The sequence below is a fragment of the Grampus griseus genome, assembly GCF_964374135.1.
Source record: "Grampus griseus genome assembly, chromosome: 1".
Classification (NCBI taxonomy): domain Eukaryota; kingdom Metazoa; phylum Chordata; class Mammalia; order Artiodactyla; family Delphinidae; genus Grampus; species Grampus griseus.
The window spans coordinates 95,432,066-95,451,715 of record NC_139017.1 but is presented as its reverse complement, the minus strand read 5'-3'; the positions used below and the strand labels follow the sequence as shown (position 1 = coordinate 95,451,715).

Genomic DNA, 19,650 nt, shown 5'->3' with positions numbered 1-19,650 from the left:
CTAAGCCAGGGTGGGAGAATTGGTTGTTTCCAACCGAACAAGCTTTCCAGATGACTGGGTGGCAGCCTGCGCCACAGCGAATCTCTTTGGTTTTCACTGTCAGTGACAGTCATTTTTAGAAGCGGGTTTGTTTCCTTCCCGAATCCACCTCCTCACTCCCTCTCCGGGTCCTTTGCCCCAAAAGGAGTTTGACTTTACTTTCGCAGTCTGACACCCTGGCGCCCTCCGCCACCGGGCAGCCCGGCAGAGGCCCGCCACTGGAGTTACTCTGTCCGCCAGGTCCCCTCAGGACACACCCAGCAGGAGGCACTGCCCCGGACGGTGAAGCCGGCACCGGGGGTCGCCCGTGGGGCCGCCCGGGTGCCTCGCCTTCGGGATGGAGCCGGCCAGTGCAGAGCTGCGGCCACCAGAGCGGAGCCGGGAACGGTATTCGCTCGGGTCGAGGAGGAAGCCGGAGCATTTGGGGGACTGGACCGCGGGAACCCGGAAACGTCTGGGCCGCACCGGGCCGGCGGCAGCGACGGCGGCGGGAGCGGGCGCCGCTGCGCTTCTGGGGTCGCGGGGGACCCGGCGGGCGCCGCAGCCTGGGGGGCCCGGCGGAGCTGAGCCGCCGCCCCCAGTGCGCGCAGCCGGCCGAGCGGCGCGGGAGGTGAGTCTGGCGCGCTCCTGGGCGGCTGCGGGCACGGGGAGGCCGGTGACCGTGGCTCCGGCCAGGGCAGTGATGTGAAATCCGTCTGAGTGAAGGGGACGGTGTGGATAGACTTTAAGTACTAGCTAAGTAGGGGTGGGAGTGGATGAAGTGACACGTTGTTAAGTCCGAGGGAATATATGAGGAATGTGCTGGGTGGAAGAGGAAAAAAGGGCCCGGGGAAAGGGGTGTGTCAAGCGAATGAAAAACGCAGTGTTTGCCTTAGAGGCTGGGGCGTGGGGAGCCGCGGCCGGAGGGCCAGGCTGGCGGTCATTCCGTCAGCGAACTTCCCCGGAGCTCCTGCTCGGTGTGTGGTCCTGTGGCAGGTACCGAGCCACCAGACGGGGACGCTGCGCTGAAGAAGCCGCAGGGACTTCAAAAAATGGAAAAGCAGTCCTTGGTAAGGCTAATACATAGGCAAGGGCTGTCTGAGGCCAGGTGGGATTCCTATCAGAACAGGTGTGTGTGTTGGGAGAGGGTTCTGAGTGTTTAGGAAGGGAGCATTTTAATTAACATTTATTTAAACCAACTAAACTCCGGGGAACGCTGGTTCAAATGAATTAAAGGATAATAATATTAAATGTAGTACTGGGCCTTGCTTAGTAAAACACGTGTCATTACTTTATGGTAGAAGACTGAGTCTTTTATTATGTTCTATTACATGTAGTATTTGAAAATGGAACCAGAGTTAAGTTTTTTGTTTTCAATCAACTTTGGTAGTTAAAGATGAAATTTTGGTACAGTTTCTCACTTCGTGCGCTTACTCATTTTCACTGGTAAACTCAGGTTGTTTCCTTTAAAGGCATGACTTCTAAATTTATATTTCTGGTCCTAACTTTCCTCCCAAGTATTGATTCTACTTTTTCAGCATCTCAATTTGCTTCTTCCCTTTTTCATTCCTGTGCTTAACGTGGCTTCTCTTTCCTCTTCTTACTTATGCTATAGAGGTGGCTAGACTTGCTGCCCTCAGCCTGTCTTCCTTCCAATAACTCCCCCGCCGATACTGCTTTTTAAAGCCAGAGGTCTTGTGTATTCTTTTCCCTCAGAAATACTCGGTGACTCTCTATTGAATCCAGAATAAATTTAAAATTATTTAGGGTAGTATCCAAAACTCTTCAAAATTTGTAGCTGTCCATGGCTCCAATCAGATCCAAAATCAGAAATCAGTATCATTGGGCTGATATCAAAGTGTCAAAGGGACTATGCGCCCTTTGGAGGCTCTAGGAGAGAATCTGTTCCCTTTTTCATCCAGCTTTGGTGGCTGCCAACATTCCTTGGTTTGTGGGTGCATCACTCCAGTCTTCAAGCCCAGCATCTTCAAATCTCTTTTTGCTCCATCTTTACATTGCCTTCTTCTCTTGAGTATCTGTATTTTCCTCTTCTGTCTCTTATGAGGACACTTACGTTGGCGTTTAGGCCTCACTTAGCTAATGCAGGATAATTTTCCCATCTCAAGATCCTTAACTTAATTTCATCTGCAAAATTCCCTTTTCCAAATAAGGTAACATTTACAGGTTTTAAGGATTAGGACCTGTTGTTGCTCAGTAGGGTTATCAGCAGTTGGGAAGAGTTGACCTAAAGCAGGGAAGGGAGGATAACTGGAACCTGCCGGCACCTTTGCTTCTGTTTCACCACATTTAACTGAGAATCGTCTGGAGTAATGGCTGTTGCTTCACTTCTGCCTTCCAGATCTTGTGCAGGTTTTGTGTTTAGCCAATTCTGACCTGGCACCATATAGAGAAGGGGATTTGCGGAAATGTGTTTGAGTTTAACCAAGTTGATACAGTAAATACAAGGACCATAATAATACAAGGATCATAATTTTCCTATGATATTTTCCTGTTATACACCATGTCATAGCAGTTTACACCCTTATACTGTTTCTTAAATTATTTGAATAATATGTGTCTTCCATGCTAGAGGATAAGCTCTATGAAGAAACAGATTATATTTGTTTTGTTCATCATTGTGTATCAGTGCTCATCATAGTTCCTGACCATAGTTAGTATTTAAATATTGATGGTGAATTGTGTGATACCTTTATTTTCTACTTCTGACCGCATCTCCTGAATCTTGAAACCTTACTAATGGTTAGTGCCTGTGGACCTGTCATGGAGGAGGAATTTTTCTTCTACTCTTCTAGGTTCTTCTGGCCCGTCTAAGAATTAAATTGACATGAGACAGATTGAGGAGAAAAATCACACAAAAGTTTAATAACACGGATACATGGGAGAGACCCAGGAAAACTGAGTAACTTGTCAAAATGGCTGAAACCCTCACCTTACATACCATCTGCAGCTAAAGACAAGAGAGGATGTTGGGGGTAGTGGTTTGAGGCTTCAAAGGGGAGGAAAGCAATTGACATGGAGATGTAAAAGCAAAAGTTTGATAAATAAATATTTGCTGGGCCATGCAGAGACAGTGGGACACAGAGTGGACTCTGATCTCTAGGCTCTGCCTAGAGTTTCCCTCCACCACACATAGCCCATATTCTTAATTCTTTGCAGATATCTCTGGTGATACTGTGGAAACAGGCCATCTATCTAATTTTTTTTTTTTTTTTTTTATCAGTTAGGGGAAAGGTCAAAGATCTTGCTGAGTCTTTAGGGCCTTCACTGTTTCCAGCTTGAAATAACCCACATGCCAAAGAGATATTTTGGCATGACAAGTTTTGCTACCCTACAGATCCTACCCGGATTGTACAGTAGTCTCTGTTCTTTATAGAATACCTTTAACATCAGCCTTTAGCTGTAAGTGGTGGGAAGTGACCATAGCAGAGTGGTAGAGCAGAATGGCACAGGGATGGGGAAATGAGAGGGTGAGAAAGGAGTACATTTTTACATGGCACCTCACATTAGAAGGGGATCTTAGGGCTATATTTATTAGGTCTTTATTTTTTCCCAGTCACTGACATTATGTAAAGAGTACAATAATATTGAATAATTTATAATCTAAAAATTAGAATGCAGATAGGTTTTATGTTTGTTAAGTTGAAGAAATAGTTGAGTACTATTGATTTTATCTGAATGTAGGAGTGGAAATTCTGCAGTCTATAAAAGAACAAGTTAAAAATTGACACAGTACTCTAACTTACATACAAGTGATATTGTCTTCTGTAAACAGATACCTGATACCTTGAGGAAGAAAAGGAAGGAGAAACAATGAAAAGTTGTTTAACTTAGAATGTAATAGGAGTCATAGAATGTAAAGAGTCAGTTGTTAAGTGTTGTCGAGCAGGATTTTGCTTTTCTTAAGCACTTAAGAGTGAACTTAAGTTCACTTAGTGGAACTTATTATTTTTATCATAGAAACAAAATTGACTATGTCAATAATGTAAAGTACCTTTAATTCATATTTCTTTCGCTTTTATAAATAAGATTTTGGGTTTTCCACAGGATTATTATGGACTTCAAGTACAACATATTGTTGCTACTTTTGGAGAATACTGTCTCTACTTCTGAGATAGTTTGGCAGGAAGATATATAAATGCCAGTGTCAGAAGTAAAGCCAGTTGTGATGAATTTTGTCATTATTTAGTACACAGTTGTAGGTTGCAGTTTTAAAGTTTTGGCATCATGGAAGATAATGAACAAAAAATTGCAGCTGAGGTCAGCATTACTTTTTCTGTTCATTTACTTGGAAAAACTTTGAAAGGTTTGTTTTTATACCAATAGCTGTTTCTGACTAGTGTAATGTGAATTTATATTTGCATAGCACTTTAAAATGTGTGTGTTTTCATATGTACTCTGTTGTGTCATTAACCTAAAATAGATTATAATATTATACTTAGGGAGTATATTTCAGAACTAATGTTTAGAAAATGTAAATATAGCTCACTCTAAAAACCTAAAGTTAGAAATTTAACCTTTTGCTTTTATAATAGAAGGAAAATTGATTTGCAGAATTACTTAGGTACTTAGTAGTCTTTAAAAATCTGTATAAATTTTTTTTTTTTAAGTTGCTAGTCTCTTTCCTGCCTAAAGGAGTTCCTTTAGCATTTGTTGCAAAGCTGGTCTGGTGATGCTGAATTCTCTTAGCTTTTGCTTGTCTGTAAAGCTTTTGATTTCTCTGTCAAATCTGAATGAGAGCCTTGCTGAGTGGATTATTCTTGGTTGTAGGTTCTTCCCTTTCATCACTTTAAATATATCATGACACTCCCTTCTGGCTTGCAGAGTCTCTGCTGAGAAATAAGCTGATAACCTTATGGGAGTTCCCTTATATGTTATTTGTCATTTTTCCCTTATTGCTTTTAATATGTTTTTTGTCTTTAATTTTTGTCAATTTGATTACTGTGTGTCTCTGTGTGTTTGTTTCTCCTTGGGTTTATCCTGCCTGGGACTCTGTGCTTCCTAGAGTTGGTTGACTGTTTCCTTTCCCATGTTAGGGAGGTTTTCAGCTATTATCTCCTCAAATATTTTCTCAGGTCCTTTCTCTCTGGCTTCTCGGTCTGGGACCCCTATAATGCGAATGTTGGTGTGTTTAATGTTGTCCCAGAGGTCTCTTAGGCTGTCTTCATTTCTTTTCATTCTTTTTTCTTTATTCTGTTCCGTGGCAGTGATTTCCACCATTCTGTCTTCCAGGTCACTTCTCCATTCTTCTACCTCAGTTATTCTGCTATTGATTCCTTCTTGCGTATTTTTCATTTCAGTTATTGTATTGTTCATCTCTGTTTGTTTGTTCTTTAGTTCTTCTAAGTCTCCGTTAAACATTTCTTGCATCTACTCAATCTTTGCCTCCATTCTTTTTCCCAGATCCTGGATCATCTTCACTATCATTATTCTGTATACTTTTTCTGGAAGGTTGCCTAACTCCACTTCATGTAGTTGTTTTTCTGGGGTTTTATCTTGTTCCTTCATCTGGGACATAATCTTCTGCCTTTTCATTTTGTCTGACTTTCTGTGATTGTGGTTTTCATTCTGCAGGCTGCACGATTGTAGTTCTTCTTGCTTCTGCTGTCTGCCCTCTGGTGGGTGAGGCTATCTAAGAGGGACTGGGTCTTGCTCTGGTGGGCAGGGCCATGCTCAGTAAAACTTTAATCCACTTGTCTGCTGATGGGTGAGGCCATGTTCCCTCCCTGTTAGTTGTTTGGCCTGAGGCAACCCAGCACTGGAGCCTACAGGCTGTATGGCAGGGCTAATGGTGCTCTCTGGGAGGGCTCATGCCAATGAATATTTCCCAGAACTGCTGCTGCCAAGTGCCCTTGTCCCCACGGTGAGCCTCACCTGCCTGCCGCCTCTGCAGGAGACCCTCCAACACTAGCAGGTAGATTTGGTTCAGTCTCCTATGGTGTCACTCCTCCTTTTCCCTGGGTCCTAGTGCACACATGAGTTTGTGTGTGCCCTCCAACAGTGGTGTCTCTGTTTCCCCCAGTCCTGCGTAAGTCCTGCAATCAAATCCTGCTGGCCTTTACAGTCAGAGTCTCTGGGGATTCCTACTCCTGTTACCAGACCCTCAGTCTGGGAAGCCTGAAGCGGGCCTCAAAACTTTTGCTCCAGTGGGAGAACTTCTGTGGTATACTTGTTTTCCACTTTGTGGGTCGCCCACCCGGCGGGTATGGGATTTGATTTTATTGTGATTGCACCCCTCCTACCATCTCACTGCAGCTTCTCCTTTGTCTTTGGATGTGAGGTATCTTTTTTGGTGGGTTCCAGTGTCTTCCTGTTGATGGTTGTTCAGCAGTTAGTTTCGGTGCTCTTGCAGGAGGAGGTGAGCACATGACCTTCTACTCCACCATCTTGAGCCAATCTCTCTATATAAATGTTATTACAATTTAAAGACATTGACTAAAGATTTAGTTTTGTGGAACTTTTAGTGGCTGAAGACATAACAGCAAAATACAGATATTATTGTCTCAGTAGAATAATGGGCTTCATACACAGACCTAAAGATTATACATGTAACCTATTGGATATAATGTAGCCAGACTGATTTTCAGGTTTACCTTCAAGTACCTATCTCTGTTTGAAAAGATACATAGAAATTATTAGTATATAGTGTTTTGAATATTTCAGAACTTAGTTAATGCATATCTAGTGCAATAATGATGGTATAAACAACTAATTTCTCACTAACCCTGATTAATATAAGGGTGGAAGTAGTAGTAGTGTGTATTAATGATATATATACTTTGTGTAATATATATTTTTTAAATGTTTAAGGCCTGTAAAGTATCTCAGAATTGGCTGACAAAGCATTGTAAAGGCAGGGATCTTAGGGAGCGACTTTAATGGAAATGAGGGATATGTAATTAGCATATAAAATGTACTTAAATTATACCTTCTAGCATGTTTGAAAAACCTTTTTTTCCCCCTTAAGAGTAATAAATAATTACTGAGAAATTTTTTGAACTCTTAATGAGCTTACTAATATTTTTTGCACACAATTCTAACCAAGTCATCATCAAATCCAAATGAATGGAGCTTATTAGATGAATGAAGTTTTTGTTGTACATTTTTCTTTCAAGAGGTGAGATGGCATTTAAAAATAATAAAATTCAACTTTGTAAATACCAAACTTATCTAACAATTCAGGAGAAAAATAATGATTGGAAAGCAAGTACAAGATCTTTTATAGTGACTAACCAAATCCTGAAATATTCCTGTGCAAAGGACTTTTAGAAGTACTAGCAGTGTGACTGTATCGAATAAGTATGATTATAGTATACACACACATACACAAAAATTATAATTATACATTATTATTATGCAATAATTATACACTAATAGTTTTACAATAGTTAATGATTATATATGTTATGTATTACTATATGTATACTCAAAGTTTACAATTTAAAAATTGAGACACTTTCAGATGAAAAAATTGAAATTACTTTAATAAAATTGTGTGTGTGTATTAGAATTGGAAGAGACCTGAGAAATCATATACAATATTAAATTTTAGCAAAATGGCTTGAAATATTTGTAGCTTATATAATATTTAGTAGCTACTTGTTGAAAAATTTTAAGAAAACTTTTAAATAAATCTTTAAAAGGAAAAGAAAGGATCGTAAATGTTTATCAGTAGGAGAATGGGTAAATAGAAGGTCTGCTTATTTGTTGGAACAACATAGAGTTATTAAAAGCAATGAACTAGGTCTGTATATCAATGTAGATGGCAAAACAATGCTGAATAAAGTAAGGAAGATGCTGAATAATGTATACAGTTTGATACCATGTATGTATATTAAAATATTTAGGCTTACGGATATTTCTATATAGGTGTATAAAATTTTAAAAGTGCACTGAAATACATACTCCAAATGTATGATAATAGGGGAGGGGAAAAGGAATAGGACTTAGAATTTGGCTTAAAGGGGACTTTAACTGTTGTGTTTTATTCCTTTAAAAAAGGAAAGGTAAGCAAATGTGACAAGATTGACAATTGTTAGTTCTGGGTGGTAGAATCATGGATGTTTGTTATATTCTTGGTACTTTATTGTATTTTTAAAATCCATTTTTTTCCCTCAAGAAAGATCTATTATTTTTCAGGAGAATTTGGAACTTTGTGATTACAAGACTAGTTTCTATATAACTAAGAATCCCCAAAAGTTGTTGAAATCCTTTCAGTGGGAGTATGAAATGGTCTAGGTACTTTATTTTACCTTTGCTGCTAGTGTTCTTGAGTTTAGAGATTTCCAAAAAACTTAATAAAAATTGACAGAATCTATATCAAAATATTATTAGATGTCTTTGAGTGGTGAGATTATGGTTCAAATTTTTACTTATTAATATAATTTTTAAGTTTATTAATTTTTTCTCACTAATAATATGCTACTTTTTAAAGTAAATAAAATAATAAATGCTTTTTTAGAAAAACCAGAACAAACGAAAACAAAGGAAAGCAATCCAAATGAAATAGTGCCATTTACTCTAGTGACCAGGAAGAATACATTTTTCAGGTCTTAGCTGTTAAGGTAGAAGTGGAGCATCTAAGCATCCTGTCTCTTTGACATTGCTATAAATCTGAGAGCCTCACTGAACTCCAAGTGGGTTTACGGAGCTTAGTAATCGGGGTCTTTAATGGAACATGGGTAGTAATTTGTGGACTGGTTCATGACGTTTTTGAAAGTAAACTGAATGAGGCTCCATTTGTGAAAGAACCTAACAGTTTCTTATTATTGATATAAAAGTTTCTTGGATAGGAAATTTTTATGAAACAGAATAATCTGGAAACCAGAAGATTGGCAACACCTGAAAGGATAAAAGAAGGGGAATTCGGCGGTAAGAGAAAAAAATGTAGGAGAGACTGAATTTAAATCTTAAACATGAAATTGGTAAAAGATTGTTTTCAGTTATAATGAGAAAATATTATAGACTTTACAAGGAAGAAACAGTGTTACTCTTGTAAATTATAGAGGTGGAACATAATCTTTTTTTGGTCTATTTCGTGTTTATGTATTTGCTTTGCATTTAGGGGTTGTATTAAGTGAAAGTACTAACTTTTACCTATATTGTACTAAGTGAAAGTACTAACTTTTACCTATATTGTACTCCAACCAAACTAAGTATTTGTATATCTTAGAAATGCTAGTATTTTGAATTTTTTCATTTTGAGTTTTTTCTTCCCTTAGGCAGAATTGTAAATTAAATTGTAATTCTTTACACGTGATCTAGTGCAAATGAGCATGTGTTTGCATGTATTTTACTTCTCAACTTCATATTAGAAAAGCAACGCCGTTCTTTCCTCCTGTGTGTTTCCTCTACTCCTCATACAGGATACTTCACTTCTGACACTTCTGGTCATCACATGTATGTGAGGTTTTTCCCCACACCAAGCAATTCTCTGCAACACCAGCTGGTTGTCCTACTTCAATTCTCACACTGTCTGTCTGGAGATGGTATCAGATCCCACACGTTAAGGGCTCAGTCCCACAAGACTGCTCCCACCCCACGTCATATGCCAATCACAAGTAGTAGGTCCTCAGGTTATGCACAACTTCTGTCTGACTTGTACTTGGCTACAAATCAGAGGTTCTCACGACCTTCTCCTCATGTTTGATTAAATTGCTATAGTGGCTCACAGAACTCAGGGAAACAGTTATGTTTACCAGTTTATTAAAAGATATGATAAAGGATACAGATGAACAGTCAGATGAAGAAATACATAGGGCAAGGTCTGGGAAGGTCCCCAGCACAGGAACTTCTGTCCCCATGGAATTGGGGTGCCTCACCTTCCCTGTGTGGATGTGTTCACCAACTTGGAGGCCCTCTGAACCCTATAGTATTGTGATTTTATGGAGGCTTCATCATGTAGGCAAAATGGATCATTAACTCCATTTTCAGCCCTTTTGCCTTCTCAAGAGATGGGGAGTAGGGGAGCTTGGGGGATGGGGCTGAAAATTCCAAGCTTCTAATCATGGCTTGTTCTTTCTGGTGAGCAGCTCTCTTCAGAAGCCATCCAGAAGCCTGCCCAAATTTGCCTCACTAGAACAAAAGACACTTCTATCACCCAGAAAATTACAAGGGTTTCAGGAGCCCTGTGTCAGGAACTGGGGTCAAAGACCAAATATTAGAACAAAAGATGCTCCTAGTGCTCTTATCACTTAGGAAATTACAAGTGTTTCAGGAGGCCTGTGTCAGGAGCCAGCACCAGAGACCAATATATTATGTTTTTCTGTTATCTCACAGACTTAGAAAAACAAAACAAAACATTGTGAGAGACTAAAAATATTACGAACTGTATTATCACAGTGAATGTTTATATTGATGTTGTATGTACTTGGAAATGGAAAAGCAAAATTGTACAAATAGTGTATCCTGGCTTAGAATCTGACCTTTAAATTTTCATTTGAAAAGAAATCAGAGTATTGCTGTTGTAACACATACATTATGGTCTTAGTTGTACAGAATAAACAAAAGACTTTCTTGAACAGGTTTGAAATAATTGTTTGACATTTCCCAGGAAAATCAAATGCATGTGCTAAATGCAGATTGCTGGCAACTTGTCTTCCTTTTATACAGAGATAAAGGCCACTGGGAAGTCATTTGAAATTCTACAGTAGCTTGTAATGGGATCTGCAGAACTTGATATTTAACTTTATAACTGTTATTTTCAATTAATAATTATAAGACCTTGAACAAGTCATCTAACTTCTCTGTTCACTATTTTCTGTATTTTAAAATGAAGATATTGTACTAGATGATTTCTAAAGCATCTTCCACTTCTAAAATGCTATAATTTTATTTCACACTAGGATTCTTCTGCTAATGTAGATTTATAAAAATGAGATAGTTGGTTGATAAAGTGGTTGTGGCATTTTACATTCCCACTAGCAAAGTTGAGAGTTCTATTTGCTCTAAATCCTCTTCAACACTTGGTAGCATCAATTTTTAAGATTTCAGCTATTCTAATAGGTGTATAATGTTATCTCATTGTGACTTTAGTTTGTATTTCTCTAATGACTGTGATGTTGAACATCTTTTCATGTGCATATTAGCCATTCATTTATCTTTTTTTGGTGAAATATCTATTGAAATCTTTTGTCCATTTTAATTTGGGTTGTTTGTCTTCTACTCATTGTGTCGTAAGAGTTCTTTATAAATTCTAGGTACAAGACCATGGTCAGATTTTTGTGTTGAGAATATTTTCTCCCATGATGTGTTTTGCCTTTCATTATTTTTACAGTGTCTTTGGAAGAGTAGATTTAAATTTTGATGATGTCCAGTTTTTCCATATTTTTCTTTTATGGTTTGTGCTTTTTGTATCCTAAGAAATCTCGGCCTATTTTTATTTGGCTATGATTTTCTCCTATGTTTTCTTCTTGAATATTTATAGTTTTAGCTTTTTTAAAAATAAATTTATTTATTTAATTTATTTTTGGCTGTGTTGGGTCTTTGTTGCTGTGCATGGGCTTTCTCTAGTTGCAGTGAGTGGGTGCTACTCATTGCGGTGGCTTCTTTTGTTGCGGAGCACGGTCTCTAGGCGCGTGGGCTCAGAAGTTGTGGCACATGGGCTCTAGAGCACAGGCTCAGTATTTGTGGCGCACAGGCGTAGTTGCTCCGCGGCATGTAGGATCTTCCCGGACCAGGGCTCGAACCCGTGTTCCCTGCATTGGCAGGCAGATTCATAACCACTGCACCACCAGGGAAGTCCCTGTTCTGGACTTCATTCTATCCCATTGACCTATTCTTCTGTCCTTATGTCAATATCAGTCTTAATTACTAGGGCTTTATAGTAAGTCTGGAATTTCAGTAGTTTAACTCCTTCCACTTTATTCTTCCTTTTCAAAATTGTTTTGCTGGTCTAGGTCCTTTGTATTTTCCTATAAATTTTAAAATCAATATCAATTTCTACCAAAAAGTCCTTCAGAGATTTTGTTTGAGATTGAGTCTTTAGATGAATTTGAAGCAAAGGATGTGACCTGGGGTGGAGAGGCAGTTGAATGATCATGCACACTACATTAAGTCCTTCCTTGAAGGAGGATCTTAGTGGAGCATCTCCAAGTCTACATACAGTGGTTGATAGTGTTGTTCAAATCTTCTATATTCTTACTGGGTTTTGTGTGTGTATATTCTATGAATTACTGGGAAAGGTGGGTTAAAATCTCACATTCTGACTGGATTTACCTGTTTTTCTTTTTAGTTCTGTCAGTTTTTGCTTTATGTATTTTGAAGCTATGTTATTAGCACATATACATTTATAATGGTTATATCTTCCTGATGTGTTGATTCTTTTATCATTACAAAGTGTCCTTTAATTCTAAAAATAATTCTTATGTAATCTGTTTCGCCTGATATTAATCTAACCCCTCCAACTTTCTCATAGTTATTTTCCTCATGGCTTTTATCATTTTCCATAGTTTTACTTTTTAACATATTTGTATCTTCATATTTAAAGTGAGTCTCTTAGAGTTAATATGAAATTGCTTCAGGAAAAATACAGAAACTTTGCTACTTTTATTATTGAGGGAAGCCAGGTGGAGGGTACATGAGAACTTCTGTTCTATTTTTTTCAACTATGTAAGTCTAAAATTATTTCAAGAATGTTTATTATTGCCTGTTGGTTGCTGCATTTTTGTAGTAACTTCTCTAAAATTCTTGTCTGATAATTCCAACATCTGTATCAACTATATGTTGTTGTTGTCTGTTGATTTGTCCTTATTCATCCTAGTTGAGATTTTTTTTCCTGTCTTTTGGAATGATGAGTATACTCATTTTGGATTGTATCCTGGACATTTTGAGTGTTATGAGACCTTGGTTCCTACTTAAATCGTCTATATTAGTAGGCAGCCACTGGAGAGGGAGGAATGGTGCTGCGTCTTTGCTGACATTCACCTTATGTAGGGCAGGAATGGTTGGCAGGGCTCTGCCCCCATAGTCTTTGTGGCTGCATCCTGGTGGGGGATGGGAGGGCCACCACCTCTGTTGTCATTTTTGCAGGGTTGGGATGGTCAGCAAGGCTCTGCCCCATAGATTATACAGCACCCATTTGGGAGGGTTGCATCCTTCAGGGCTGCTGTCTTCCCAGTCCTTTGGTTGGAGACAGTGGGTTTTTTCTTATGGTTTTTTTGTTGTTGACCTACACCTGTTGGTGGTTCCAGGTTGTAAACTGCTGTCACACCCAGGGTGAGATACATGAATGGCAAAAAATCTCAAGATTTTTTAATCACTCAAGATCTGCAGTCTCTAGCCAGTCTCTTTTCTACAAGAGTCTCCTTGTAGTTGCTTTGTCTTTGGTCCAAGGTTTATAGTTGTAATTAGCAGGAAGAATAGGATGGAATGCACTTTATCTTGTTTGGAACCAGACATCTCTTACTGGTTTTTTTTGTTGTTGTTGTTTTTACTGGTTTTTAAAATATTTATAATTTCTGTATTTTCTATTTATTTGCCCTGTGTATTTTGTTTTTCAGGCAAATGAAGATAAAACAATGTCAGCCAACCTAAAATACCTTTCCTTGGGAATTTTGGTCTTTCAGACTACCAGTCTGGTTCTAACGATGCGTTATTCTAGGACTTTAAAAGAGGAGGGGCCTCGTTATCTGTCATCTACAGCCGTGGTTGTTGCTGAACTTTTGAAGATAATGGCCTGCATTTTATTAGTCTACAAAGACAGCAGTAGGTATCTAGGTTTTTTAAGTCATTGCAATTTATTTAATTATTTTGGAGTTATTCACATGTGAGATATATATATAGTATATATGTATAGATACCTATATATATGACATATATATATAGGTAACTACACATTTGAACACTTGCATTATTGAAGAACATTTCAATTTTCATTTTATTAAGATGGTTTTAGTCTAGTAATAAAGGTATTTTATTTTTATCTATGTTATGATTCATGTCCTCTGGTTAATGCTGTAAATATGAAACAGTTTCTTGCATTAATAATAATTTGAGAATAAGTAATTTAGAGGAGTAATAATTTTTTACTAAAGTCAAGGCTTTTTTATTTTATTTGCTGCATGATTAGTCCAGCAGTGACTAATTTGATATAGTTTTTTAAAAAAAAAATCTTTATTGAGGGAATTCCCTGGTGGTCCAGTAGTTAGGGCTCCATGTGGTTAGATTATTTGGGGGTACATTAAAATGAAAAACAGACTTTTTCATGTTTTTATATATCAAACCAAATGAGAAGACAAGCAACAGATTGAGAGAAGATATTTACATCACAGGTAATCACTAATAATTAATATCCAGAATGTACAAAGAACTCCCACAACTCAATAAGAAAAAGATAAGAAACTCAACAAAAAAAGGGACAAAAGATATAAATAGGCAACTCACAGAAGAGAAAACCTGGGTGGCCAATCAATGTATAAAAAGATGTTCAACCTCTCTAGCAATCAGAGAAATCAAGACTCAATTCCACTACCCTCATACTGCTAATGAGAAAAATATGTGACAGCATTAATTATTTAAAAATTTAATTTTAAAGATGAGCTTATATTTTATATTTTTTCTGCTAAAACTAAAATAATCTTTTGGTAACTTTTGTTTTACTTACATAATTTTTTTACCATTATTTTAGTCAGGAAAGGCTGAATATCAAGTAGCATTCTTTAGTTATTTTCATTTTGGAAACTAACACATTGTTACTCAACTAAACTCCAATAAAAATTAATTTTTAAAAAGGTATTTTCATTTTAAAACAGTTTTCATAAAGTTTGCAAGTTTTATGTTGCGAGAGAAAATCATCTGTGAAGTGTATTGTTGGTAAGGTGGTAGGGTTCCTTAGAATTTCTCCCTTCTTTGGGGATTTATATATCTCTTAAAGTTCTTTGGACATTTTTTTGTGATTGATACTGTGGGTTGGCTAGCTCAGAGTCCATTTTTAACTCCTTTCTCACTTTCTTATATCTAATGTGGAGAATATAAAAGAAAATAATTGATTTTCCAGCTCCCTTGCAGCAGGGAGTAGTTATGCAACACACAGTCTTGGTCAGTGAGAGGGAAGAAGATGCCTGCTAGGCCACTGTTTCCTCCTCTTCTTTCTTCCTTCCGGAAAGAAGAACCAGAGGTGCGTCAGTCAGTTGGCAATCTGTTGCAAAAAATCATGTAGACAATACATGAAAAGCATGAAAATAAAAAGCCAATATATATACAGAGAGAGCTAGGTCCCTGATGTCATCACGGAGCTGCTGTAGCAGCTTTTGACCTGGACTCATGACATGTGAGACAAATCCCTATGGGTTTGAGCCACTGTTGGTTGGGTTTTCTGTTGTTTGAGCCAAACCCACCTCCTGATATCCTTCTTTTTATGATTAAAGTCTTCATAATTATTAATTGGCATTAATGGCTGATGATAAAATACATTATAAAATACAAGGTATCAATATTATAATATTGCTATGATAAAGTAAGAATACTTGGTTGACGAATACTTTGAGGTTTTGGTTATCATAAATACATATGTGTATATATAATCAATTTGATTTATTTCCCAATGAAATATATATTTAATATTTGAAATATTAGCATCATTAAAGGTATAGGTATACCTTATTTTACTGCAGATATTGTGTTTTTTATAAATATAAGATTTGTGGCAACCCTCCATTGTCAGATGATGGTATTTTTTTAGCAATAAAGTCTTGTTTTGTTTTGTTTTTTTGCGGTATGCGGGCCTCTCACTGTTGTGGCCTCTCCCGTTGCGGAGCACAGGCTCCGGACACACAGGCTCAGCGGCCACGGCTCACAGGCCCAGCTGCTCCGCGGCATGTGGGATCTTCCCAGACCGGGGCACGAACCCATGTCCCCTGCATCGGCAGGCGGACTCTCAACCACTGCACCACCAGGGAAGCCCTAAAGTATTTTTTAATTAAGGTATGCACATTATTTTTTTTATACATAATCTTATTGCCCAGTTAACAGACTACAGCAAAGTGTAAACATAACTTTTATATGCACTGAGAAACCAAAAAAAATTCTTGTGACTCACTTTATTGTGATACTCACTTTATGGCAGTGGTCTGGAAATGAACCTGCAATATCTCTGAGGTACGTCTGTATATTTTAGACCTAAAAGGATCTTAACATGTAGCCAAATTTTCATTTTTTACAGGTGAAAAAACTGAGGACTTCAGAGAGAGTATGTAACTTATTTGGAGTTACTTAATTATTGATTTTGTCCATTTCATGTTTTTTCTAGAATGTAGTCTAAGAGCACTGAATCGAATACTACATGATGAAATTCTTAATAAACCTATGGAAACACTTAAACTTGCTATTCCATCAGGGATATATACTCTTCAGAATAATTTACTCTATGTGGCACTGTCAAATCTAGATGCAGCTACTTATCAGGTATTTAGAATACATTTCTAGTAGTGTTTCTAAGAAAGAAAGAAACAAACAATAATATTAGCTGTTTTCTTTTTCAGGTCACATATCAGTTGAAAATTCTTACGACTGCATTATTTTCTGTGTCGATGCTTAGTAAAAAATTAGGTGTGTACCAGTGGCTCTCCCTAGTAATTTTGATGACAGGAGTTGCTTTTGTACAGGTAACTATTCAAGATAAGTATAACTTTTACTTTTATCACAGTTTCAGACCTCATTTTGGAAAATATGGTTCTGTTATTTGTTGAAGAAAATGCTTATTCTTTACAACTGACATTTTTTGAGGGCTTCCTTTGAGCAAGATACTACATTGGGACTATAAATGACACAAAGAAGTAGAATCAAATTATCTGACGTAAAGAAATGAACAGTCTATTTAGGGAAATAAGACACTGTATGTAAAACAAAGCTGTTTTTTACTGAGTATCTGGACATTTGAGATCAACCACTCCCTTCCTCTTGTCTCTCAGCTTCCCTGATACCACTCGCTCCTGGTTCTTTTCACATCTTTCTAATGATTCCTTATTGGTTTCCTTCCTGGGGTCCTCTTTCTTGATATTCCCATTAGATATTGTGTTGTTGATAGGCTTGTTATTTCTCTTAAATTATTTCCTTATTTTTGGAGATTTCATTCTTTCTGAAGGTTTTTATTAACACATATGCTGATAGCTTCTTGGTCTGTGTCATCAGCTCTGGTTATCACCTCTAGTTTCAGATTTATATATCTAAAAGCACATTGGACATCTTTGTTTGGTTGTTCAATAGGCCTTATAAACTCAGTGTATCCAAAGCTGCACTTTACCTTTTCCCCACCAAACCTGTTCTTTATTTCTGTTTTTTCCAGTCATGATTTACTTAGCCTGAGAGTTGTCCTAGACTCTTCCTTTAGCCTGTACATCCAGTCAATCACTAAGACTTTCTGACTCTGCTTTCTAATACTTCTTGATTCTGTCCTTGTCTATCACTAACACTTCCACATTTCATGCCTTCTTTGTGTCTCAAGTAATCTTTTGCCTCCTAATTGATTTTTTTTTTAACTTCTGTCTTACAATTCAGCCTCCACTTAGTCACCACTGTGGTCTATCTAAAAGAAATCCAATCATGTCAATCTCCTGCTGTCCAAAGCCCCCCTCCCCTACAATCACTTTCCTCAGAGTGTGGTATGTATATTTTGAATAAATATTTCTAATAGTTATTTAAGTGGTTATTAGAAAAATATAATTGGCATATCAAACCCATATTTTCATAGATTCTGCTTAAGGTAAGGTAAAGTTGGTATTCCGTTTTTAAAAGTGAGGTATTTTAGGGCTTCCCTGGTGGCGCAGTGGTTGAGAATCTGCCTGCTAATGCAGGGGACATGGGTTCGAGCCCTGGTCTGGGAGGATCCCACATGCCGTGGAGCAACTAGGCCCGTGAGCCACAACTACTGAGCCTGCGTGTCTGGAGCCTCTGCTCTGCAACAAGAGAGGCCGCGATAGTGAGAGGCCCGTGCACCGTGATGAAGAGTGGCCCCCGCTTGCCACAACTAGAGAAAGCCCTCACACAGAGACGAAGACCCAACACAGCCATAAATAAATAAATAAATTACTAAACTCCTACCCCCAACATCTTCTTTTAAAAAAAAAGTGAGGTATTTTAAATTAAAATATCAAGTAATAGTTTAGGGAGAACATACATTTGACAAAAACCATGAAGATGATAGGGAAATAAGTGAAGTTTTAGGAACACTGATCTACAGAATAAAGCTCAGAATGGTTAGCATGAAATGGACCTTCCATAATGAAACATCAGCTCCATACTCATTTTTGCTGCTCCAACACTTCACACTCTGAATTTCTACAACTGAACTGCTTGTGGAGGCTATTTTGTGCATCTCTGCGTTTATTATACTTGTTCTCTTTTTTAGGGTATTTTTGAAATTATAAATTACAACAGTAATATCACTATGGGGAAAAAAAAGTGATTCTAAGTTTTTCTTTCAAAAGCTCTTCTCTGCAATCCCCCAGAATGGTATTGGCTGTATTTTTACCTTAAGGTCTAAGAGTGGACTCTAAATGTGTATTTTGTAAAATATTATAGGAATTAAACTTCAGTTTTTTCTTTTTGTTCAGTGGCCCTCAGATTCTCAAGAGCTTAATTCTAAGGAACTTTCAGCTGGCTCACAATTTGTAGGCCTCATGGCAGTTCTCACAGCATGTTTTTCAAGTGGCTTTGCTGGGGTTTACTTTGAGAAAATCTTAAAAGAAACCAAACAATCAGTGTGGATAAGAAACATTCAACTTGGTAAGTTTTAAATGTTTTCTAATATTATTTTTAAAGGATTATATTGTTATGTTTAAAGATTTCTGTGTTTTCCTGTTTTTCTTAAAAATTTTTTGGCCACACCGCAGAGCATGCAGGATCTTAGTTCCCCAACCAGGGATTGAACCTGTGTCCCCTACACTGGGAGCACAGCATCTTAACCACTGGACTGCCAGGAAGTCCTATGTATCTTTAATTAAATAAACCTTTTATAAAAGCTGCTGTTGATGCAAATATCTGTCAGGGTTTTTGCCTTTTGAAAAACTGTATTTTAAATGAATGTCTTTTCAAGAATATGGAATTTTGGGTCTGTGCTCATAAGAATGTATGAAGCCTGTTTCTGTCCTCACCATTTGGAGCCTTTGTCTTTGGTTGCTGTGTTTTCCACAGATGTTGCAAATAACTTAACATATTTTCCTCCTGGAAAAAGAGATTAAGATAGTAAAAAAAAAAAAAAAACAAAAAAAGATAGTAAATTTAATTATATGATGCAGTGTTATCAGCTACAGTCACCATGTTGTATATCAAATCACCACAATGTACACTTCAAATGTCTTAGAATTCTACTTATCAATTATACCTCAGTAAAGCTGAAAAAATAGATACTTAAATGGAGCAAGTTTGAAATGAAGAAATTTTGTCTCTTTAAAATCTTACTATGCTTTTTTATTTCAAATTGTTACATTTTAGCTTTTAAATACTACAGCATTTTTCTAACTGAAGGTGAATAGTTTAAAAGAAAAAAGAGATTGCCTTTGAATAGATATTTAAACTATTTGTATACAGTATTGTAATATTTAACTCCTCATACAAAGATTTCAGAATTTAGTATTCTTGTCTTATTCATTTTGGAAGATGCTACATGTGAGAAGCAGC

General features: G+C 37.4%; 1 protein-coding gene across 1 annotated transcript in view; it reads left to right on the top strand.

Moving 5' to 3' along the window:
• The first annotated feature begins 583 nt into the window (after positions 1–583).
• The window catches only part of SLC35A3 (solute carrier family 35 member A3), a 33,387-nt gene continuing 14,320 nt past the window's right edge, over positions 584–19,650 (top strand). Inside the window, exons 1-5 of the mRNA XM_082650971.1 lie at positions 584–649; positions 13,536–13,740; positions 16,283–16,437; positions 16,515–16,637; positions 18,585–18,756. Of these exons, the coding sequence (XP_082507097.1) occupies positions 13,554–13,740; positions 16,283–16,437; positions 16,515–16,637; positions 18,585–18,756 (637 nt within the window). The 5' untranslated portion in view covers positions 584–649; positions 13,536–13,553. The remainder of the gene's footprint in view (positions 650–13,535; positions 13,741–16,282; positions 16,438–16,514; positions 16,638–18,584; positions 18,757–19,650) is intronic.